General features: G+C 40.3%; 1 protein-coding gene across 1 annotated transcript in view; it reads right to left on the bottom strand.

Annotated features, from left to right (window-relative positions):
* LOC126175756 (melanotransferrin) overlaps nt 1-16086 on the bottom strand; it is a 140313-nt gene extending 124227 nt beyond the window's left edge. The window contains exons 1-3 of the mRNA XM_049922723.1: nt 15888-16086; nt 12827-12972; nt 5200-5332 (exon numbers count right to left, since the gene is read on the bottom strand). Of these exons, the coding sequence (XP_049778680.1) occupies nt 5200-5332; nt 12827-12972; nt 15888-15966 (358 nt within the window). The 5' untranslated portion in view covers nt 15967-16086. The remainder of the gene's footprint in view (nt 1-5199; nt 5333-12826; nt 12973-15887) is intronic.
* Nucleotides 16087-25365: the final 9279 nt, after the last annotated feature.

Raw genomic sequence — 25365 nt, 5'->3', positions numbered from 1 at the left:
GTACTGTCTTCTGTCTGAGCAGACCCGAGGAAATGGGGATCATCACATCAGCTGCCAAAAGGATGGCTGGGGTTATATTCTGGACTGTTTCATCAGTATCTCCATGTGGCAGGGAATCAAGGGTGACAGCAGAGCCAAAAGCACCCAAGTCGGCACTGGAAAACCCACCTGGGCAGGCGTCCAAGAGAGTGCCACAGTGATAAGAAGTGGTCACTACCACACTAGTCATCATGGACTCTCCAGTGGATGGATGGGAGATGACAAGGGCTGCAAGTGAAAAGGTCAATGGCTGAGAAAGTTCAGGGCATCACAGTGACTTGAGTGGGGTACCAGTATTCAAGAGGAAAAGGTCAAGTTGTGCCAGGAAGTTTTTGAGGTCTTTACAGTGGCCAGTGATCATTGTTCCACCCTACAAAGGCTTACAGGCATTGAAATCACCCAGGATTAGAAGGAGCTGAGAAACCAATGCAAACAATATGTTAGACACTTCACCACCAGGAGGGACGTAAACATCGCAGATGGTAATATCCTGAAACGCTCTTACCTGAACAGTCACAGACTCCAAAGTTGTCTTAACAGGCACAAGACTGCTATATAGAGTGCCCAGAATGTATGTGCAAACTCCACACAATGACACCCTGTCATGGGTAGCATGATTCTTAAAATATCTTCAGTAACCAAGAAGGGCCGGGGTCAGTGTTGCTGGCAACTATGTCTCCGGAAGGGCAAAGAAGAGTGCAGTGGAAGTGTTTAAATGATGAATAGCTCAGCTAGGTGCTGGAAAAACCACTACAGTTCAACTGGAGAATAATGTTGTCAATGTACTATGAGGCCACGAAGGGACCTAGGAGGGAGGTTATGCCTTAAGGTTACCTGCTGCCACTGGTTAAGGGGTTATGGTGTCAATATATACATAGGTCCCAGACTACGTGGTGTGGTGTGGTGTGGTGTGGTGTGAACTGGGGCCTCAGGGGCCACTGGAATCTCCCCCTCAGCCACAGAAGAGGAACAGGTGGGATCTGATGGCATGGGGGCCATCGAAATGTCCTTGTTCTTGGAAGATTTTTTCTTGTCTGTCCTCTCCTTAGAGGATTTCAATGATTGCAAGGGCTTCTCTGAATCAGTTTCAGGTAAAGAGGATGACTGTGAAGGCCTGCAACCAGCAGCCCGTGGCTCCTTCAGCTACTGGCTGGTGTCTAGTTGTACACTGGCAGAAACCTTGGAAGTAAGTGCCAAAAGGGCAAGAGGAGCCCGAGGAAGGCAATTTGTCTCCAGCTGGGAGGTGGGGACCAATATCTCTAGTGGGTGGGAAGTTACCAATCCCAAAGCAGATGTGGGGGCAGCAGCAAGATGGGAGCCCCCAAATATGGGGGTGGGGGTTCAGGGAGGGGGGTGCGGGTGCACAGGCATGGTAAAACGACCCTGAGGGCCTTGTATTCTTGTATCTTCTTCTCTCTCTGAGAAACAGTGGAATCTGGTGAGCATGAAGAATGGGGCTTTCAGTTGACACAGGTGGGGGGAGGGGCCCAAGGGGCATTTGCATGCAGCACTCGTCTATAGTCTCAACAGATGAGGCTAGCATTGCATTGTGAAGACATGTGCCTGAATTTCAAGCACTTGAAGCACTGCATGGAGAGTGAGGGTGGGGGTTGGGGGGGTTGGGGGGTGGAGCAGGATGTATGGTTTCACGTCACCTCAGTATACCATCACCTTGACCTTTTAACACAATGAACGGTCCTTAAAGGCCAAGACGAAGACACTGATAATGATCCTATTGTCCTTTGGCCCCCTATGTACATGACAGACAAAGCGAACACCACATCGCTCCAAGTTGATGCGTAGTTCATCAAAAGACTGTGAGAGCAAATGTCTGTGGAAAATGATGCACTGAACTGTACTGTGACTTTTATAGGGAGTGACAGTCACCGGTACATCACCTAGCTCATTACAAGCGAGCAGTGCCCATGACTCGGCACGAGATGCTGTTTTGATAAAAATTGACGCACTCTTCATTTTAGAGATGGCTGAAACTTCCTCAAACTTGTCCTCTATAGTTCCTACAAAGAATAAAGGCTTCGTAGCCAAGACGGAATCCCCATAAGTCCTCGTGCAAACTAAGTATTGGGGAAGTATTTCTCTGCTTGCCCCTTAGCCCTACGTTCCTCCCAAGGCACAGCTAGAAAAGGGAACATTTTAGGGCCATATCTCTCTGCATTAACCCTTTGACTGCTGGAGGCACACCACTTGCTTGGCACCCTGTGTGCTGCAGCCTGGAGCATAATCCAGCTACCTGTACTTGTGCCCATTCCTCAAGCCGCTGCCTGGACCGGAGCAATCCGCATTGCCCCACACGTCCCTGTGCTGAATATTTCTGGAGTGATAATGACTCCAGACGAAGCACTGTGCACTCTCACAGCTGATACAAAATAAATGCTCTAACTACATAGTTTCTCTGCAGATGAATTACCGCAGAATCAGATTGAATCGTTAAACTATTTTCCATTACTAAGAATTATATCTTTCTTGTAGTTTTTTACACGATTTTTATAGCTTATGTTGAAAGTGACGGGATTCGTTAGATTTACCCCAATAGTTTAATATTTATTCTTGCATACCCGTTTATAACATCTGCATTTCTCCATGGGTTCCTCACTGTACTAACTCAAGAATGAATCAAATAAGCCATAGATTACAGATTACTGTATGTTGTTTTTCTTGTTCAAAATGTCATATTACGTCATTTATAGGAGAAAGCAATACACAGATCATATTTCAGATTGCACTACAACATCGGAATTTTCTGTGAGCAATGGCAAGAACAAATTTTATTTCACTTCATTAAATTCATTTTCTGATTCATTTGCAAATTTCAAATGGTTTAGTATTTGTTTCTGAGAATACAACAAACTGAGTGCTTAGTCATCCGCAGTCAGATTCTTTACCCGTAATAGGTACACTGTGTAAAGTTTTCCATCCAAGCACAGATGCAGCTGTCCTTAGCAGTGTGTGTGTGTGTGTGTGTGTGTGTGTGTGTGTGTGTGTGTGTGTGTGTAAATTTGAATTACAAAAAAAACAAATAATAAAAAGAGGCTGCATGCCGCGAGATTCGATCCGGCAACCTTCGGATTACAAACCCGAGCGCTTACCGCTGCGCCACGACGCTGTAGGAAATTGTTAATCGTAGAGAGTATTTCACTGCAACGGTTTCTTTTAACTGTCGATTTTCTCGACAACGGCTGAGAAGTGCATCTTGGTGCCTTGCCACATTACACCTCTGGCCATGAGCTTTTATTATGCGCAGTATGAATCGAATCTGAGTTTCACAATTGGCGGCCTCCCCTTGTCACTGTCTACTGCCTATCACCATGTCTAAAGAAAGGCTTGCACCTCAATATTCTGAAGTTAGTGAAATGTTGAAAAAATATCAGTGTCTTTTTTGATCATCTCTTTCCAACTATTCCTTCCTTTTGAGGTATGATACACAGTTGTTTCTATAAATGCACTTGGGCACACAAAACAACAAATTCTGCTGCACAGAGGGAGAAAATAGGTGTCACTTCATTTACCAATCAAGTATTATTTGCTGAAAAGTTTGATTAAAATGCATGTGCTAATTCTACACATTGTATGTAGTTTCTCTAATTAAATTAATCTGTCATATGATAATATTATAAGAGGTGTTCGAAAAGAAATGAGCCGGAGTCTGGAATGCACAAACCGGTGACAGGAGGGTAATATTGTGGCGTGTGTAACGAGGTGTGGTTCCACCCAGAGCATGGAAGTTCACAGCCCATCACTAGAGGGCACATATGCACGTCACGTTAGTATACAGAGTAGCAGCAGCATTTGACAAGTGTCCAACGCTGCCAGTCACATTGCAAACAGTGACACGGAGGTGGCAACAGAAGAGCAAAGAGGTGGCATTCGATTCCTGACAGCGGATGGAGTAGGAGGAATGGACATTCATCGACAAATGTCACATGTGTACGGTGAACACTGCATGTCCCTTGCAAGAGTCAAGGTGTGGCACAAGCACTTAGGGGAAGGACGGGTGTCATTAGCCAATGATGCACAGTCTGGAGCACCACACTGCATTAACCATGACATCGTCCAGCTGGTGGATGCACTCATTACCCAGGATCGTCGAGTAATGGTAAAGCCGTGGCGGCCGTGGTCAGGTTGAGTGTTGGAAGTGTTCACACCATCAAGCAGGAACGACTGCACATGGACAAAGTGTGTGCCCAATGGGTGCCCCACAGTCTTCAACCACACCATGAAGCAAGTCAAATAGCCCACTGTCCCGCTCATCTGCAGCGCTATGCTTGGAAAGGGAATGCATTCCTGGCACGAGTGGTGGCTGGAGATGAGTCATGGTGTCATCACTTTGAACCACAATCAAAACGACAATGTCTCCAGTGGAAGCAGCCAGGGTCACCACTACCAAAAACGACCACGGCCATCCACATGAGTGCAGGAAAGGTTATGCTGACATTCTTCTTTAACCTAGATGGACCCCTTCTGATCCACGTCCTGCAGCACGGGACAACAGTGAATGCCCAGCATTACTCACAAACCTTGACCACCCTTCACCAAGCGATCAAATCAAAATGACCAGGCAATCTCACCCGTGGGGTCATTCTGCCCCACAACAACGCAAAGCCTCAAATGGCCAACAAAGTCACAGCACTCCTGCAGAAATTCAAATGGGAGGTTCTCGGCTACCCTCCATACAGCTGGACCTCTCTCCCTGTGATTACGCCATTTCTGTTCCCCTTAAAGAAGGCTCTGAGGGGCAAACAATATCACTCCAGACGATTACGTCCATGTGTATGTGCACAACTGGTCAACATGGCAGTCACGGGAATTTTATGAGACAGCCATTCACCACCTTGTGTCACAGTGGGACAAGTGTCTCAACAGCCAGGGTCAATACTTCTAACATACAGGTACTGGATTCTGTAATTATGCCTTCAGCTCATTTCTTTTTGAACGCCCCTTATATTTTATTCACACAATTAGCAGAAATCAGAGCAGAACTTTTATACTAGGCAACTCAATCAATATGTAGCAACACCTCACTTAAACAAGTTTGTTTCTGGATACAATACTGCAACATATTACAAAAATTCAAGAAAAGCTTACAAGTGTCTTCACACAGTAACATCATGTTTTAAAAGTAATATGTTCAATATCACAAACCTTTATGAACTTCTTGCATTATAGGAACAAGACTATGATACCGGCCACCAATGAAGACTTCACCTGCATCAAGACTAATAATATCTGCCTTTTCTTCATCCAACAGTGTCATACACTCCTCTCTGCTAAAAGCCTGGAAGAAATGTTCAGACATGTAAATCCAGTCTTTATTTGTAACACAATGCTGTATACTGTGGTATTAAGACTAGTGAGTTTCACTGTAACACTCAAAAAGACAAGGTTTAAGACAAATGAAATGATGCACTACCTATCAAATATATGTTGCCACTACTGGTAGAATGGGGGACATATTTGTGGCAGAGGAAGTGTTACCAAGATTCTGAAAGCTTAATGGTGTACTTGGTATTTAGGGATGTGCAATAGAAATGATTACTGTGGTGATCAATATTAAATTTGGTGGATTTTTTAAAAAGGGGAAAGAAAGAGAGCTCAAACCATGACTGAGTCACTATTCCTTTTACTCTGTGATCACAACTTCTGGAATACCATCATTGCAACAGAAACTCTTGTCCTCAAAAGTCAGAACAGCATTTCTAGTACTATCTGAGGAACCTGTCCCAGCTACTCCTGTCTTATGCACATGTGGGATTACCTATAGGCAAGAAATAGCCTACTACCCTGATCCAACATCCCTCCATCCCTGCCCCCAATCAACTCCTCATAGTTCCCTAGCCTGTCTTGCTGACTTAATCCACCTTCCACATCCCCGTAACTTCCTCCACTGTCTATGAAGCACACTGTTCTTGAACACCCATCCCATAACACTATTGTTTACCTTTCTGTCAGACATTGACAGAACCCCCGCAGACATCACAGTACTTTCTAAAGGTCTCACCATTTTCCCAAACCTAAGTTCAACCATGCTTTACTTGTTAAGGACCTTACTCCCTTTACCCATTCTCTGCTGTGGAAACATTGCTTCACAATGCACCCCACTGGCAACACTCAACCAAAACCCACATAAAATCTTGTTTTAAAACAGTTCCAACCTACTTCTAACTGCGATCCTCCTTTCCTTCAATCCATTCATTCCCTGGTAATCTTTAAGGACTTCCTTAATTCTAACTTAACCTTACCTTTCTTTCCTAAATCCCTCCCCAATGAGTGTAAATCATTCCTATGAAACACACTGTTATCCTCAACCAAAGACCAATCCAGATCTTATCATCCTTCCTGCAAACAACGCCTCCACCTCAGTGTTCATGAATCGCAGTGGCTGTGCGGCTGTGGGTCTCTGCCAACTTTCTGATATCTCTGCACACAAACTTACGGCAATGATCCTATCCCAGAAGTCCAATAAGAGCTTCAAGCAGCTCCTTCCCAAAATCTGACACCTGAAACTATCTCCCTCCTCACACCAACACCTCCCTCCCCCCTCACTCTTATCTTTTACCCACTCCACAAATCCAACCCCACAGGTCTCCTATTGGTCGTCCCATTGTGGCAGGGTGCTATGCTCCCACAGATCAAATCTCTGCCTTTGTCGACAAACATCTCCAAACTTAAGTCCGTAATCTCCCATCTCACAGTCAAGACACTACTCACTTCCTTCAACACCTTTTCAAAGTTCCTCTCCATTACCACCAGGCTCACTGTTGGTCATTGTGGATGTGACATGCTTATACACCAACAACCTCCATGCCCACAGCCTTTCCCAATGTCATCCTAATACCAAACTCACCACCTCTTTCTAATCTTCCTAGCCAATTACATTCGACCAACAATTGATTCACATTCGAAAGCCAAATTTGTAGTACTGCCATGGGTACTTGCAGAGCGCCATTCTATACCAACTTATTGATGGGCCATCTGCAGAACTCCTTCCTATCCAGTCAACCAGATAAGAGGTTTCAACCTCTTATCTGTTTCAGATTTACTGATAGCATTTTAATGATCTACACTTGCGGCAAGGTCAATGTTTGCTCTTTTCTCTATAACATCAACACCTACTCCCAAATCAGATTCACCCTGACCTTCCCAGCACAAGCCACCTTCCTAGATGTTGATGTGCACCTCTCAGATGACTCCAAGAATATATCTGTTCATATGAAGTGGAGCAGCCACTGACAGTACCTCCACTTTGTCAGCTATCACCCGCTCCATCTCAAAAAGTCTCTTTCGCACAGCCTTGCCACATATGGAAACTACACCTGCTGTGGAAAGCAGGAGTTGTCGAAATATATCAATAACCTTACCTAAGCCTTTACTGACAGACAATATATTATCCAGCACATCCCGAAGCATTTCTCCTGGGAAAGCTCCTCCTTTAACACCTGTAAACCAGTTAATCAGCCACTGACCAGCACATCTCTGATCATCCAGTATCACTCTGCACTTAAAAGTGCTCAGTCACATCCTTCACCACGGCTTCGAGTACCTATCATCCCGCACCCTGAGATGTGGGATATCCTACCCAAAAATCCTGTCTATATTACCCAAAGCAGTGTTGTAACACCCACCCAACCTAAAGAATATCTTTGTCCATCCTTATTCCAGTACTGCTCCCAATCGTGCATCATATGGGTCATTCCCTGGTGTAAGACCTGTCCCATGCCCCATCCCACCATCTCCCACTGCAGTCAACAGGCATTTCCTAAGGCAGCCATGTTGTATACTAGCTATGCTGCAATTACTGTATAGCATTCAATTGGCATGACAAGAAACCAATCGTCTATTCGCATAACTAGCCACCACCAAACTGTGGCTAACTGCTGACTTGACCATCAGCTGCTGAACATGCTGCACACCAGAACAAATATGACTTCCAACCACAGGGATATTTCTGATCAGCAAAAGTTTCTCAGAACTACACAGTTGGGAAATGTCTTTCCAAAATATCCTGTGCTCTCACAATCCACTTGGCCTAAATCTGCACTAACCTGTTTCCCACTGCCTATCCTTATCTACTTCCTTTTCTGTTCTGTCCACACCACTCCTTCCCTATGCAGATCATGTACTTCCTTCTCCCACCACCATTACTACTACTACTCCACCCACACCCATGCAGGTATCCTCTCTCTCTCTCTCTCTCTCTCGACCCCCCACCACACCTCTCTCCCCCTTTTCCACCCCTCTGCCTTTCTCTCTCTATCACCACCTTCTTGTCCTTTACATCCTTCCTTCCCCTCCTCCCTTGTTATACATCTTTTATATGCTCTACCACCTGAACTCCTTTCATGTTGTTGAGCAGTCACTGAGTCATCTGTCCAAAAACATGCCTCGCACTATCCCACTACCTCCTCCTTCCATCGTGCATCCTTTCCCACACATTCCCACCTACATTAGCCCACGCCACTGCTCCTAATAACTAATAATCGATAATAAGTCTCTCCGAAGCTGCAGGAGTGTTCATGTGTGTGAATGTGTGTACTTCTGGTAGAAAAAAGAGCGAGAGCTCAAAAGCAAGTGTGAATACCATTTTATTTTACATGTATCTATGTGCCACACATCAGTCTGCTATAGGTGTGTATTTGCCTTTCATTCAAGAATTTCTCTTATTGTTATAAAAAAAAGAGAGAGAAAGAGAAACAGAAGTAGTGCACATTAATAGGATATTACATAGACAGGATACAGTGTTGGGGAGAGAAAAAAAAAAGTAAGCGTCTCCAACAGAAGTGACCTAGACACCTGTTGCAACTGACACAGCAATCTCTTATACACATATTTGGAAAGGTCAAATATTAATGCTAATATTAATCAACATGCTATAGCATTCACGTAAAAATATAGTGTTGCATTACACATAAATAATGTAACTGTAATTGATCTGATTGATGTGGAGTGCATAGCTAACAAGATAATGCGGCGGCAGTATCTTCACATTTGTGAGAAGCAAAGACGAGCTAGCCAACATAGAGATGATGTAGAATAACCAGCAACCACACAACAGGAAGCCCCTTTGTCACAATGATCTACGTAAATTATTAACCACAATAAAAAATCTTCTTTGTAAGAACTCTCAGTGGAAAAATAAATTGAAGAAGACTTACTATTCATCTACAGTGATGTCATGTTGCATTCATCAATGACAGGTAAAGCTGTTATCAATCTGAAGACTGGTCTGAACACTGTAGCACTTTACTAGGTTACTCCGAATCTTGAGCTGACTCACCCAGTTAGCTACAGAGTGACCTACAGTCTGTGGACTCCAAACCATGCTGACAACACCACATTTGCTTCACACAGGACCCATCACTACTCAACGTAAATCATGAATTTTTAGGTGGAAATACACTGTGACTTATTTTTGTTCAAAGTTAATAATAATTTTGAGGTGCCTCTACTTAAAAGTTTGTGAAACTGGTACAAACAACTTTACTATGCAGAATTATAGCAAGTACTACAAATAATAATACTACAGGTGTAATTAAAACTTTGTCAATTAATTTACAGATGCCAATTCATCAAAAAGTGATGAATTTATTTACATCTTTCTAAGCAAAAGAACGTAAAGATAACATTATTTTAAGTTCTATTAAAACTTTCTTGTCTGTCTGAACATAATAATATACAAAACTACTACACAGATTTTTAGAGGTTTCACTGGCAACTTTAGTTAAACTAGGGACACCATATAGGTTATATTTGGTCAAAATTGGATTATAGAAAAAAGGAATTATACATAAAACCAATGGACCAATTTCAACTAAACTTGGTCTTACTGTCAGGAGAGAACCGCTGTAGGGATAGAACCACCTATCTATCAAAGGGTTCAGAGTGGGGTTGAATAAGAAGTGGATGCCATGAATAATGAATACTCAGATTTTATTCATCCAGTATTTGAAAACGAGATCACTTAGTGACTTGCAATAAACTTTACATCTAAACATGTAACTTCCAATTCTTACATAACATTTTCTCACTGACCCTCCCTCCGTGTAATGATGAAAGGAAAAGTTAACTACTTTTTCGTTGTTCATTTTTGATCAGCCATGATGTTTTAATTATTTATTACTTCTCCACTACTAACTGTATTTGTAACATATTTTGCACACAGTGCTCACATACACCTCTGAATTTACCTACAAAATTATATCATTGTACAACAGATCATGCAGGATATATAATGTGAAAAACAGTGAGATGCATGAAAAACTGTTGTATCATGCATGACATTTGAATTTATTATTGTGAACCTGCTGAACCAATTTTGATAAAATTTGGTGAGGAGATAGCTTGAACCCTGAGGCAGAACATAGGGTACTTTAGGAAGTGTATAATACAACACACTTATTGATTTGAAGAATATTATGTGAATTACAGAAAAATATTTAGTCTTTGAAAAAGTCTTTTTGATTTTTGAACTTTATGTTGTGAAGCTGCTTTTCTGGTTGATATGTGCTACTTTATATGATTCAAAGTAATGAGTATACTGCTTACTTGAAAGGCAGCAAGTCCTTTGGGCTCACCTTTTTTTCATTTTATTTGTTCATTTCAAGTCGGCACATGCAATTAGAGCACTTGTATCAAGTTAGGATGACACTGTGACAGATATGATGTTTATTAAAGAGGGCTGACAGTCGTTGTGTACTAAGTTCATTGCTAGTTAATTGCATGGTGTGTGTTTGAGGTGGCAGGGCTAAGTTTATATTTCGATGGGCAGTTACACTGGCAGCTGGGCAAAGGCAAGCTTTTTGGGGATTAATGGTGAAAAGGCCACTTTACTGGCAGTGTGGAGAATGAGGATGATACATGACTGCAGGTATAGCGACTGGGCCTGAAAGCCTTGGCCACTGCTTTCACACAGGAGAACATATGCTGGCGGACATAGCCTGAGCAGCACATGGTCCCCTTGCCATGGCCAAAGAAGAGTTCTCATTCTCAGTAGATCATAGTACATTGTCTCAGAGCCTTGTGACAGTTTTTACAATTTCTTCAGCCAAGGCACGACGGACTGACACCCCGATAACTGTTCTCTGTTGATGAAAGTGCATTCTTCAGATTCTGCAGGAATCCAACAGTTGTTGTTGTCTTCCTGAAAGACACCATGAGAATTGTAACAGGCATCCTGAGTTCAAACCCACTACCTTGGCTGTCTGCTCTCAGTAGCAACGCCCCACCACATTTGAGAAGACTAGAAGCAGCAACCTGCGAACGGGAAAAGATTAATAATGTAAAGGTTTCCCAAAGGCTTCCCGCAAAGGAAATACTGCTCAACCCACCCTGCACAGGTCTCAAATCAAGAAAACCATTCTGGACAGCTTGAGAATGTGATCCATACAAGACTGAAGATGTGTGGAAGGAGACATGGAAAAACAACACAAGCATACTTCCCCACAGCCTCCAAGACCCTATATGCATACCAGGCTTCTAACAACCTAGAAGTACCTGGTGTGCTCTCAACAGAATCCGAGGTGGACATGGAAGAACTAAGTCCTTCACACACAAATTGGGACTCTCAGACTCCCCGATGTGTGACTGCGGAGCAGCAGAACAAGTCTGTTGAACACATTGTAGAGGAATGTTCCAATAGATGTTTTAGTGGAGGCTGGAGCGACATAATAAATGCCTCACCAAAAGCACTGGATTGGATGCACTCTCTGGGAATCAGTTTGTGATGTAATTAGTGACCATAACCTTGTACATTCCTTTTGTTATATATAATACTTCTTTTGCAGTATGTAAATATTGGTGTAAATTGCATGTGTATTTCCATACGATAAATAATAACAATAATAATAATTCAAAATAGTTGGTGCTGCAGTTGTTAGACCAAAGAAGCTCGATGTGCTAAATATCATGCAGCACAGCAAGTCAATAAACTGTCTTATTGCTACTTCCATCATTGCAGTAAATTTTATATTCCTAGTTCCTCTCCTCGTGTCTACTACTTACTCGAACCCTGAAAAACTCTGGGAGATGCAATGACACATTATGTGGAAAAAAAAACTGACTTGAAATGATGCCTTGCACAGAATGATGTATGTCCCGTACTCTAATACAGTAAACTATAATTGCACTTTAAAGGTTACTATCAATTCTATCTAAAAGCTTTCACCCCTACAGTCTTGGTAGCCATGGTAAACACATAGGCCAAGAAAATGATTCATTGCAAAATGATGCAAAACTGCAGATAATTGTAGCCAGGTTGAATGTGTCATTTCACACTACATTTTCCATCTTGTGTTTCTCTCACATTTAGATCTGCCAAGTGTGAACCTCAGGTTCTTGTTTGTTTGGACTCCAACCAAACATGGGCATGAAGGAGATTAGAAAATAAATATAAAGAATAACACACAGTTAAAGCAAAGATATGAGTGTGTTATTCTTGTTATTTAAGTAAACTGAATAATTATTTATAACATTTATCTTAAAAATTTCAATTTAGTTGTAAAAGAATTTGGTTTAGAATCTAATTTACATTACCCTGTGCAATCTCTTTGCTCCTGTCTCTTTACTTTTACCATCCATGTACCACACAGGAGGAGAGAGAAATAATATCTACACACCCTCCAGCATAAATCATGTATGGTGTCGTCTGAAGGCGCACTTTATTAAAATGCAGCACATGAAGTTCTCATGCAGAATAAGAAAACATGTTTAAGACTTTATGTTAGACATGAGTTCCTTGATTTCAGAGCAATATGATTTAAAAACTAATACTTACTTGAACACAGTCAAGTTTCATTAAATCTGGACCAAACAGGGCTTTGTCCCTGTCAACTGCATCAGCAAACTGCTTGCACTTCCTTTGTTCAGCTGAACTTGTAGTACACCAAGTCATCTTCTCCAGCATATCAATATCCGGATGCCCTTAAAAATTGTTATTAAGATGTCAGCTAAAAGGAGCAGTACATTTATAGGTTACAGAACAATATCACAGTTTCCAATAGCGTAATGAGAAATTCAGAATTGAAAGAAGAGTAATGCAAAAACAGTCCACATCATCAAAGCTATTCACAGTAGTTCCATAAGATGTTTATCAGACTGTTAACTGAAAAAAGAGAAGAAATAGATCACTGTACTGTTTGCCTCTAGCACACATAGTTTTCAACAAGTAATGAAAGATCCAAACAGAACAAATTTACAAAATGGTTCAAATGGCTCTGAGCACTATGGGACTTTTTAACAGCTGAGGTCATCAGTCCCCTAGAACTTAGAACTACTTAAACCTAACTAACCTAAGGACATCACACACATCCATGCCCGAGACAGGATTCGAACCTGCGACCGTAGCGGTCGCGTGGTTCCAGACTGAAGCGCCTAGAACCGCTCGGCCATCACAGCCGGCCAACAAATTTACAAGTAGGGCTGAGAAAGAATAATATGCTTTATAATCAACATACCAAACAGGAAATAGTATAAATTAACAGTGGAAGCATAGAATCAGATGATAAGAGATTTTGTATCAGGGAAGTTGAAGGCAATAACGGGATGGGCAGAAAAAGAATCAAGCAGAAGAGTAAAAACGGCTTGGAGAACTTTTAGCATACTAAATAGTGTTTTCAAAACTAAGCTTCCGATGTTTCTGAAAATCACAATTCATAATAAGTTTGTATTATCAGTATTTACCTATGGCATTGCCACACAGACAATGTGAAAATCAACCAAAAACTGTGGGCAGTTCATCAGGCAACAATATGAATAGATATAGCTGAAGACTGTAGCGCAAGGGGAAGTCAAAATGAGGCTTTCATCTGTAAATGGATGTCAGGTAGTAACAATTAGACACAATTTTTGTTAGTTTCAAATAAATCTAAATCTGTGGTGGGAGGTGTTGAACAACTACTAGAACTGGGATAACATGAGGTAATACATGAGGAACATAGTGTCTAAACATTTCAACAGCATACTGACAACTATTGGTACAGCACCTCAAATGCTAACCCCTTTATCAGCTACCTATAGGAAACTTTCCTTGCTACCAAAAATACTGAAAACTTTGTATGGGTCAGGTCCACCATTAAACAACAACCAAGTGTTATCAGAATGAGATTTTCACTCTGCAGTGGAGTGTGCGCTGATATGAAACTTCCTGGCAGATTAAAACTGTGTGCCGGACTGAGACTCAAACTCGGGACCTTTCCCTTTCGCGGGCAAGTGCTCTACCAACTGAGCTACACAAGCATGACTCACGCCCCGTCCTCACAGCTTTACTTCTGCCAGTACCTCGTCTCCTACCTTCCAAACTTTACAGAAGCTCTCCTGCGAACCCGAGTTCGAGTCTCGGTTCGGCACACAGTTTTAATCTGCCAGGAAGTTTCATATCAGCGCACACTCCACTGCAGAGTGAAAATCTCATTCTGGGAACATCCCCCAGGCTGTGGCTAAGTCATGTCTCCGCAATATCCTTTCTTTCAGGAGTGCTAGTTCTGCTAGGTTCGCAGGAGTAATTTCAGCATCTCTCTTGTTCATGTATTTGGACAGTTTCTTAGAATACTCACGTTTTTGGACTATTAACTACTCTCCTGTAATTAGGTTTGTAGAGATCCTTACAGGTTACAGATTCTTCCAGTTGCTTGACACACTGCTACTGTTATAATGCATTACTTACGAAATTTCAGTTCCAACAAACACTTCCAGACGTTGCTCTACACAACATAGTTAAATTAAGATAACTCGGTTTGTGACGAGCAATATGCACCTTTCATTCTGCACACATTACACAAAATGGGGATTGTGTTAAATTTTCAAGTTTATACACAGTTTTTATTGGTATTTGAAATGCAATACACTGCATGACTCCTTGGGGAGTAGAAATATAGATATAAATTTTAATATTGAACACCAGGTGTGCACCTGCCACACTATACTAAACATCAGACCTAACAACTGACATGTACTGTTGGATCTGCTTCACTGTAGCATTCTGCTTCCACCAATAACAGCTGGTGATCACTATTTGTAGGGCTTGCATGGACATAAACTATTCAATGGATACATGACAGAACTTCCTGGTGTCAAATGGATGGGTTGCATCAATGAAAACAATCTGAAACTAAATTTAAAAAGTCAGCAACGTGTTTAGATGTAGTATCCCGAGAGCATCTTAGTCGCCTAAATTGCCACAATTACACACAATCAAGGTCCCACCTGAAAAGCACCCTGCGGTAATTGGCGTCACATATTCTTATGAATGAGTGCCCTCTTTGTATGGAACTGAGAAAATATTAGTAGTGAATTTATAAAGAGCCTGCTAATTCGCTGCACCTCTTGGATGCAACCCCACATATCCAGTGTGGAAAAGGATCCATCCACTTGTTGGGTGTCATTATGTGGAAAAACTGGTCATTGTTGTTAACACAAATTAAGTGCTGAGCAATAGAGAAACTTTACCTACGAAACTATAATTGAGAATGGGCAAGATACAAACGGTCCAAATCATGTTGTACTGTACATGACAGAAGGACTCTATTCTGACTCAGGAAGCAACAAGGTTCATTTGACATGACACAAAGGCGGAATTTAGAAGAATGGCACTGATGTTGTTGCATGCTTTGTGTGCCATGAATTATTATACTAACTGACGGAGGATTACAGTTCATTTTCTCAGTATGTGACATCAACAAGATGCCCCTCCAGATACAGGCAGTACAGAGCTTTCTTGGTATGAATAGATAACAAGTGGCATAACAATACTTCAAAAGAAAACTTTTACAGAAATATTTGACATAAAAGTTTCACAGTTTTAAAGAAAACGACAAGTTTCTTAACATGTAGAGGCTTACCCTGCGTGTATGCGTTGCAGCATATCATACTCCCCGTAACGACGAAAACCACAGAAATTAGGCGTAAACTACAAGACATTTTTAAACACACTCAATAAAACAAATGCACATAAAAAATTAAACACATCCAAACAGTAACACCCACTAGTACGTCACATCACACAGTACCCGCCCTGAAATGATTACCAACAGAACAATTCCCTGACCAGAGATCATAATACCTATCAAAACCACTTGTGTCTACGGACAGCAAACCTTGGTGCCTATCGGGTGATCCGATGGTCTGCGCTCGGCTGACTTCGGATTTGCACTTTGCATCTCGTAGCGTTTTTCTAGTGGCAGGCAGCGAAAGCATACTGTATTGTCCTGTGCACTGTTTGCGTGTTTTGGTTATTGTGCGTAGTTTAGGTTAATATAACTATCATTTCGAAAATGGAAAAATATAGTCGCAGTTTGTGCACTTCCACAAAGGGCACTAATAAAAGCTTATATCGCCAAATTCTCCAACGTCCAGGCATGATAGATAAAATATTCGTAAAAATTAACAGTAGTTATAACCTATTTTTCACTCTAGGGGAATCAAAATCACCTGAGAATCTGGGAAAAATAAGTTTCTGTTTAACGTGCATGGCCTTTCTGCAGATTACATTTGAAGGCTTTCATATAGACTGTCTCACTTGCATGTATACAATTTAAATATCTCATTTCTGAGACCTTTATAAGCTTACGAATCGTATCAAAGAAACGTACTGTCACCTAATTTATCCTTGTTCTCACCATAAAAATGTGCTCTGACAATTTGCTTTACTTTTTTAACACATTGTCATTAGCAGTGACAATTTTCATTTGCTTTTTATTTATCGGCAAAATACTAATGGCTATCGGACTATGTAGGCAGTTTATATTGTACTAAAGCGATCTTAATAATCCTAAATTTCTGAAACATCTGGCAATTCCTTCATGCAAAACGTCTTAAACAAGAAAGCCTCTACATAACTCCTACTGAGACTATGCACTCTAGAAACTGTTCGCACATTTTCCAAAGTATTTCAAGCACATATAAAAAGTGCATAAACACTGGTATCCCATAGATCTGGCTCTAATAATAGACTTTTTTATCTAATTAGCTTAAATCAAAAAATCTGCCAGCTATTTCTGATTCTCCATTCCAGTTCAGTACATTTATAAAATACCACCGCCAGGATTGTGAAAGCTTATAGCTAAAACAGTCTTTGTACTATTGGCAAAATCAGTCCACTGAAAGGAATGTTATATATAGCTACTCGTTAACTCCTGTAGTTGGGTATGAACCTCTCGAGAGAAGTACATAAAGCACCGCTACTTAAAGTTCATATTCATCTCCAGGTTAGTGAAAGAAATCAGTGTCGATGATATCTGCACAGACATCGACGATAAACTCTGGATACAGACTGATCTATTAGCAGAGTCCTCTATACTAAGAGATAATAGAATTACAGTAGTTAGTTAATGCAATAAGAATGGGAACACTTTTCCATGAAAAATTCCTCGTAATTTGGGGAGAATATAAACTTAACTTCATTTTTAATTGGGAGTTATATTTTCGAGGACATTTTTTTGAAGTAATCTGTAGGTCCTAAAAGCAGCATATGCAGCTCAGGTACTGCGACACATTGTGATGATAGTAGTAGATGTAGTTGTAGTAGTAGTTTATTTATCCAGCGACAATGTACATTGTGTGGATTTCGTCAAAGAACACAATATAACAAAAATAAGGTAAGGGTGTACAGTTTCCTACATAACACAATGGTTCATTGTACCCATCACAATATTTTTGGGCAACACAACTTTGATTACTGTAATAATATAAAAGTATGAGAAGGATCTTTTACATGAAATACATTAGAAGTAAATAACTGATTTAACACTTTTGTTCAGATCGTTTCACAAAATACATTACAAGTAAATATTTGATTTAACACTTTTGTTCAGAAAACGTAACACTGAGGCTGTGGCAGTCATTTGATTCATGGTACTATCAACATATAGTAAATGAATGTAGTTACTTTCTACATGGTTACTGCAGATATTCATTTATACTATAATAGCAGTTGGTCATTAAGAATTTAACTATTGTTTCCTTGAATGTAGACAATGTTTTTATTTCTTTTAGCCGAGTTGACAGTTTGTTGTACAAAATAGTTCCCTGAATGTTGGTTTGTTTTTGTGTTAAACCTTGTTTACTCTTTCATGTGGATGTCATTGCACATTCTTGTATTGTATGAGTGAAGATGTGAGTTGGTTTTATAATTATCAATGTCAATTTTTATATTAACAACACTTTTTTCTTATATAGAGGCATGGTAGAAGATTTAGGTGTTGTAATAACTGTTTGGAAGGTGTTAACCGTTTACTGTTTGAAATTATTCTAACAGCTCCTTTTTCTAAGGTGAAGATGGTTTTCATGTTTGCCTTATTATGACCCCAGAGGGTAAGGCCATAGGTGATAGCAGAATGGACGTAAGCAAAGTAGACAGTTCTGCTACGCTCTCTACTACACACAGTACTAATTATGCGTAATGCAAAGCAAGCAGAGCTTAACTTGTTAGTGATCTTGCCAGTCTCAATTTTTATTAATCTGCACACCTAAGAATTTTGTGGCAGCTACCCTTTCAATTTGTTTAGTTTGAATTTTGAGGTTCACATCATGATGAGGCTTTTTTTCCTGTAATGTATGTAATTAGTTTTTGAAATATTGAAGGTTAGCCTGTTCTGTTCAAACCAGTTTTGTATGCATTCCAAAACTCTGGTTGCAGATGTTGGCTATACCCTATTTATGTCTGGTACAACAATATTTGTGTCATCAGCAAACAAAGTTATGTGTGTACCACTGATTGGGATCTTGATATCATTAATATATATAAGAAATAAGAGAGGTTCTAGAACTATGCCCTGAGGTACTACATGTCCAATCTGTACACAATGCATTGGTTTTTATTGTTTGCTGAGGTAATTTGCACTACCTGTTTTCTATTGTGGAGATATGTCAGATACCATTTTAATGCAACTCCTCGTATACCTGTAGCTTCTAGTTTGTCTAGCAAGACATCATGATCAACTGTACTGAACGCTTTCGATAAGTCCAAGTTTATTGCTACTGTACTGTTATTTCTGTCAAGTGCTATTACAATATTTTTGATGAATTGGGTAAGTGCTTTTTCTGTACTCATGCCTTTGTGTAAACCAAGTTGATTTATAGACAAGAGATTGAATTTTTCGAGGTAATTTGTAATTATATTTTTCATGACAGTCTCTATTATTTTTGAAAATACAGAGAACAAAGCTATTGGTCTATAGTTTCCCACTTCACATATGTTACCCTTTTTATACAATGGTTTTATTTTTGAAATTTTTAATCTTTGTGGGAACGCCCCTTCTGTTAATGATATGTTTATAATATGTGAAAGTGGTTTTGCAATGACACTAGCGCATTTAACTATGACTGAACCTGGCACCTCATCAATGCCAACGGACATTTTATTCTTCATTGTTTTTATCATCTTAAGAACATCTAATTTATTTGTGGGACATAGCAATATCGAATTACCACTTTGCTCTCTTTGAACTGCGATACTACTATTACTAGCAAAATTTTTATTCAGATTGAGTGGAGTGTTTATGAAATAGTCATTGATGTAATTTGCTAGAGTACCATTTCTGAGTAACACACCACGATCATCTTTTAATACAATGTCATCTTGCCTTTTAACACTTTTGTTTGCTTCCTTTTTTACTATATTCCACAAGGCTTTCGACTTGTTTGCTATCCCTATGATTACTTTGTCATTGTGCATTGTCTTGGCTGTTTTAATTACTTACTTATACATTTTCTTATATGTCTTAGCATATTCTTTAAGGTGTTCATCTTGGTTGCCTTTTCTCAGTTGACTGAGAAGTTTTAGCTTTTGATTGGATACTCTGATAGCCGGTGTTATCCCTGGCTGCTGTTTCTTGGCATGAGATTAATTCGTGTCAGTTTTTTTTTTGGAAAACACATCTCAGATGTGGACATGAAAGTATTATAAAATGCATTGAACGATTCATCAATTGATGATTTTGAGTATTCATCAGGTTTGTTTTGCTAACGACTGGATAAAAATAGTAACCTTCTCTAGGTAGAAGTGCCTTTTATATTCCCTCAGGTACAGAAGAATTTATCCATGTTACTACTGTGTTGTCTTCTGAAAGACCTAAGTTTACGTTTTGTGCCTCAGTAACATCATTCTCAATATTTGTAAAGATATTATCTAAAAGGGATGAAGATGACTCATTGTGACAATTTACACGAAATTAAAAACTTTAGTAATTAACAATTTTGAATTTCGCGTGAAATAAACCAAACATTTACTTGTCCTAAAGGCGAACATAAGCTTTCGCTGTTTGCCACCAGGAAGCGCTATGACCTGCAGATACAAGGCTGGCCGAGCGCTACCGATCGGCTCACCCGATCGGCAGCAAGATTTGCTGGCTCTGGATGCAAGTGTCAAAAGCGTGCTTTCGAAGCATGAGCAACTAAAATGAGTACAGTACAGCTGGCGTTCGGCTGAAATAGACCAGTTAAATATTGCGCGAACATGCTCATTCAGGCTGCGTTATAGGTTAATCTGTTACTACCTTCATTTGAAATACACATCCGTTGGCATCGCCAACTGACAACCAAATTATAAACTTCCAAACTAACCTAGAACTTGTGTTACGTTACAGATCAGTCTGTCACAACAACCAAATAAATTGATTTCAACCGAACGCCAGTAGTGCTGTACTTATTTTAGCGACTCATTTGGAAGACTTCTGCATATATATCTATACTCTGCAAACCTCCATGAGGTGCATGGCAGAGGGCACGTCTTATTTTACAAGTTATTAGGGTTTCTTCCTGTTCCATTCACTTCTGGAGCGCGGTAAGAATGATTGATTGAATGCCTCTGTGGAAGCACTAATTATTCTAACTTTAACCTCACAATCCCTATGTGCCTGATACATAGAGGTTTGTAGTATATCCCTAGAGGAATCACTTAACGCCAGTTCTTGAAACTTTGCTAATAGACTTTCTCACACAGCGCGAAATGCTTCATACACAGAGAGAAACTTAAAATGAAGCACATGGTTGATGTTTATCAGACTTTGTGGAGACTTTCATTGCCCTACTGGTGTTAAATGATTAAACTTTCACTCCCATCGTATGTTCTGTTCCTCTCTGAACATCATGTAACGACAGGGATGGAAAAGTTAAATAGCAGGGACAATAAAATTGCATCATTTTCGTGTAGAGTTAACATGGGAAGGAGTTGCAACAAACATAAAAGTTGGATACAATGTGAACAATATTAAGAGAAATAGTTCTTGTGTTGATCAGAACCTAGAAGCACATGATTGAGAGTTTTTACTCCAAAATACTTCTCTGATAATGGTAACAGTCTGCAGATTGCGTGTACCAAACTGGTAGCTACTTATGAGAAATTTAGATGCATTATTGAGCTTTCTGTCCAAACAGAAGAAATAGTTAGTAATTTCTGAAGATTTCAAAGTCGATTTCTTAAAAGATATGAACAGGAGAAAGTAGTAGAATTGTTATTTAGGTGTGTCAATCTATCTTCAGTAGTCAATTTTCCAACTCATGTGCAGCAAAATGTAGGACACTGGTGGATAGCATTATTATAGACAGTGCTCAGGCTGAAAAAATTTAATATGTACCCATCTGCTAATGCACTACCTGGTCACGATGCACAATTAACAGAAATAAACAGTATGACACCAGCCATAGGCAGGTGAGCCACTCCAGCTTGTTTTCTGAGCTGTTATATCTTTGGTTACTGGTGCAATCTGTTTTCCTGTTGCACCACCTGGTGGCGCTTCAGTCTTCTTGTAGTTAGCTCTTTGGTTAGAGGGAGTTGGAGGAAGGTTTTCGATGGACGGTGGGGCAGTGAGAGAGAGAAGGGTATGATGAACAGTTAGCACGTGATTATGGGGCCTGTTCGGCTGTTGCTCGTCCAAGTGGTACAGGGCCATGTTGGTGTGGAGATCTGGGCTGTGCCCTGTTGTGCCTTATTGACTCTCTGGATTTCAGTGTGACTGTATGCTGAAGTGGGCATCATGATGATGTTTATTTTCCGATAACCGCCCGCCCCACCTTATAATTGGGTAAGGTACTTCTGTTTATGGATTTTGGCAGATGTGCCCCAGTGCTGAACTTGTTCCTGTTAGGCTGGTTTGCTCGCTGTTCTCCGTCACTCCGTATTCAAACTACTAAACTGCCCCCCTCTCTGTGTGAATTCCCTTTATGGATGATATATATAAGTGTATTTAAACTGTGTTTTCCTTTTTGTTGCAATCTATTCAGCATTTCAGTGATCTTTGTCATTATTGCTTGTGCATGGAATTAATTTATCGTATTATATTCCAGGGCACCACATATATTAGTGACCACTGAAGTTGAATATCGAGTCTGAGCCTTAAGGTGGCAAATTCTTGTCTGCCTAACTTGTGTGTGAACTGTAGTTCAGGGGTGGTCATGGTAAGCAAATGCCAGCACGCAATAATTGGTGGCTCGTTTTTTGCACTAACATTGGAAGGTCTTGATGAGATCCAGCACTTCTCTTAAAAGAAGGATTTTATTGTTTACTGTTGCATATTTTATTACTACTGTGATCTCGTGGTTAGGTATTAGCACTCAAGCATTTCTTGCTACTTTACGCAAGTAAATTTTTTGGGTATCTTGTTAACAGTCGGCTGCTTGATCAAATTAATTGTTATGTTTGGCCATTAGTGTTAAACGATTAACCAGTTAATCACCTTTGTTTTAATCATGCAGTAGCTCTTAGATTTTGGACCATTTTTGGTGTGAGGTTTGCATCTGATATTCTTGTGTTGGGCCTTGAGAATTCACTTATTTTTGATTGTCAGTCTTGCTTGAATTATATACCTGTTTGTTTGCCTCTGGCTTCCCAAGTTATTTGTAGCGTTGGTGCCATTGGTCTCAGTGCGTTATCCACTATCCACAGATTCAGTGGGCCTGACTAGTCCACATCGACTGTGTGCATGGGTGCGGCATGGTTACATGGGTGTGGTATGGTTTCCATCTCCTGTCTTGTGGTAGCCACTGAGGCAGCGCGTCCTCCTCACTTACTACAGCATCTCTCTATAAGTTAAGTTCTTAATGTTTATGTCATTTGGACCTAAGTTTCAATCAAAGTGTCTGATATTCTAAGCCATCCTAAACAATCCTTGTCTCTGCCAGCCTGGCCTTGTCTTGTTATTACTGCCTTAAAATTTGCTGTGATTTGAAGATCTTTCAATCCTTTAATTGTGGATTGCTGAATCTGTAATTTTAAAATTGTTATTATCTTTCTGTTCTAAAATTGCTAGTTCCTAAAGGGCGCTCCAAATCTTTTTATTGCAATACTAAACCTGTAATTTTTAAAATATTGTTGCCTTTCCTGTTTGAAAAACTGCTTGTGGTGAAGAGACTCTCCAGATTGGTGGATACTGAACATATATATCTTAAAAAATTTTATACCATTACGGTTTGAGAAAGTGCTACTGGCTAAGGAGCTTCAGATTGTCAAATGCTGAACTTGTAAAATCTTGAATATTGTTACCTTCCTTTCAAATAACTTCCAGGAATTCAGCCAAGTAATACTTACAGTGATCGCCGATATTTCAATGGGAGAACACCCCGCTATTTTCAAGGCAAACTGCAAGGGTCAGGCGACATACAAGCAAACTTAAAACCTTGGTTCTCGGACTGATGCAGGAAAGATAACACACACACTGAACACTAGTGCCACCAATGATGACAAAAGTCAAAGATGTCGATAGGGAGACTACGAACTCGCAGGTGAGGTAGCATTGACTCTGTCCCTCTGTTTTTTGACAAGGGAGAGAGCCGGATTCCAAACAGAGTTTAAACAAAAACCTTCATCAATGTTAACGAGTTTTCTCGCTAATTTAATCTCAACTGCCTCCTTAATAACACTGTCCCAATAGCTGGTCGTGTATGACAATATCTCGGTGTTATTATATAACACGGGGTGACCAGTATCCAAGCAATTTTTGCAATAGCAGATCTACTTGGCTGCTGTAATCTTGTGAGCCATTTATGCTCAGTACTTCGGTCCTCCATGGTCCTAATAGTTTGATCAATATATGCCATGCCGCATCTACAAGGAATGCGATATACATCCGCCTTGTATAGACCAAGATCATCCTTCACAGAACTCAAAAGCACTCTAATTTTAGATGGAAGTCGGAAAACACATTTTACATCTTATTTCCATGAAATACGACCGGTCTTCTTGGAAGTGTTTCCTACGTAAGGCAAAAAGGCAGTATACTTAGGTGTCGACTCAGAATTATCATCAGTCACCCGATGGGCAATTGGTCGATAGCACAAAGCACATTCAGTTATTCAGAGCCTTCACGTACGCCTCTGAATTGATGGTTGAGCCTCTTGGCATCACATCCACGAGAAGAACTCCATCACAATCCCAGAATACACTCACTATGACTTTTCAGGCAGACGGGGTTGTCTTGCATTTCTTCTTTTGTGGTAAATGAGGAAAATGCCACTCCGGCACAAAGTGCTGCACCTAGCTTTCATCTTCCACAACGATACGTGACAGAAAAGCCTCTCCATGGGCCTCAAAATGCTCCAATAATTCTAATGAAATGGCCTTTCTTTGAATTTTGTGGTCCTCTGTGAGCATTCGTGGAGCCGATCTTGAGCACCTCTTTGAATATCCAAGAGTCGTGTTCATTGCAGACGCACTTTTGATGCGCCGGTCGGCACGAATAATGTCATCTGCACGATTCAGCATGTCTGGACCAGTGGCTGTGACAAGACATCCGAGCATGGCTGATCATGGAGCTCTGTTTCTGCATTTCCTGAGGCTGTAACTGTCTTTACCCTCGCCCAGCTGTACTTCTATCAACTGCAGCATCGACACACACTGCACACAAATGTTTATGGATGTTCACCACGGTTCCTTTTGCTGCACACAAGAATTCAATAACAGCACGCTGCTTGTAACGTGAGTCGTATGTAGACGCCATGTTGACGCTATACTACGGCTCTGCCATCTGTCAAAAAGGATCGAAACTTCACTGGTGCTCAGAACAAACATCAAATGTGAAGCACCAACAAGGACGTTTGTCTATCTATATCAATGGCTTTTTTTTTAAAAAATGAGGGGCATTTCTTATTGAATGACCCTAGTAAATTATTACATCAAAAGGCGCCTTCAAGTTATTTTTTAATCATTATACTTAACTTGTAAAATTTTTCTAAATAAGAGCCACCTTCCTTGTTTGAAGGTTATAATCTAATCAGCGGTTCTCAAATTGTTGTTGTAATGCTCTTTCTGTAGTTGTAGAGAAGACATATTTGGCTCCTTGAAATTTTATGAGTGCCTAAAGAGCTCCTGAGCTCTATTTTTATGAA

Source organism: Schistocerca cancellata, chromosome 3, assembly GCF_023864275.1.
Source record: "Schistocerca cancellata isolate TAMUIC-IGC-003103 chromosome 3, iqSchCanc2.1, whole genome shotgun sequence".
Taxonomy (NCBI): Eukaryota; Metazoa; Arthropoda; class Insecta; order Orthoptera; family Acrididae; genus Schistocerca; species Schistocerca cancellata.
Note: the sequence above shows the minus strand (reverse complement) of the source record. Positions and strands in the feature narration are given on the sequence as shown.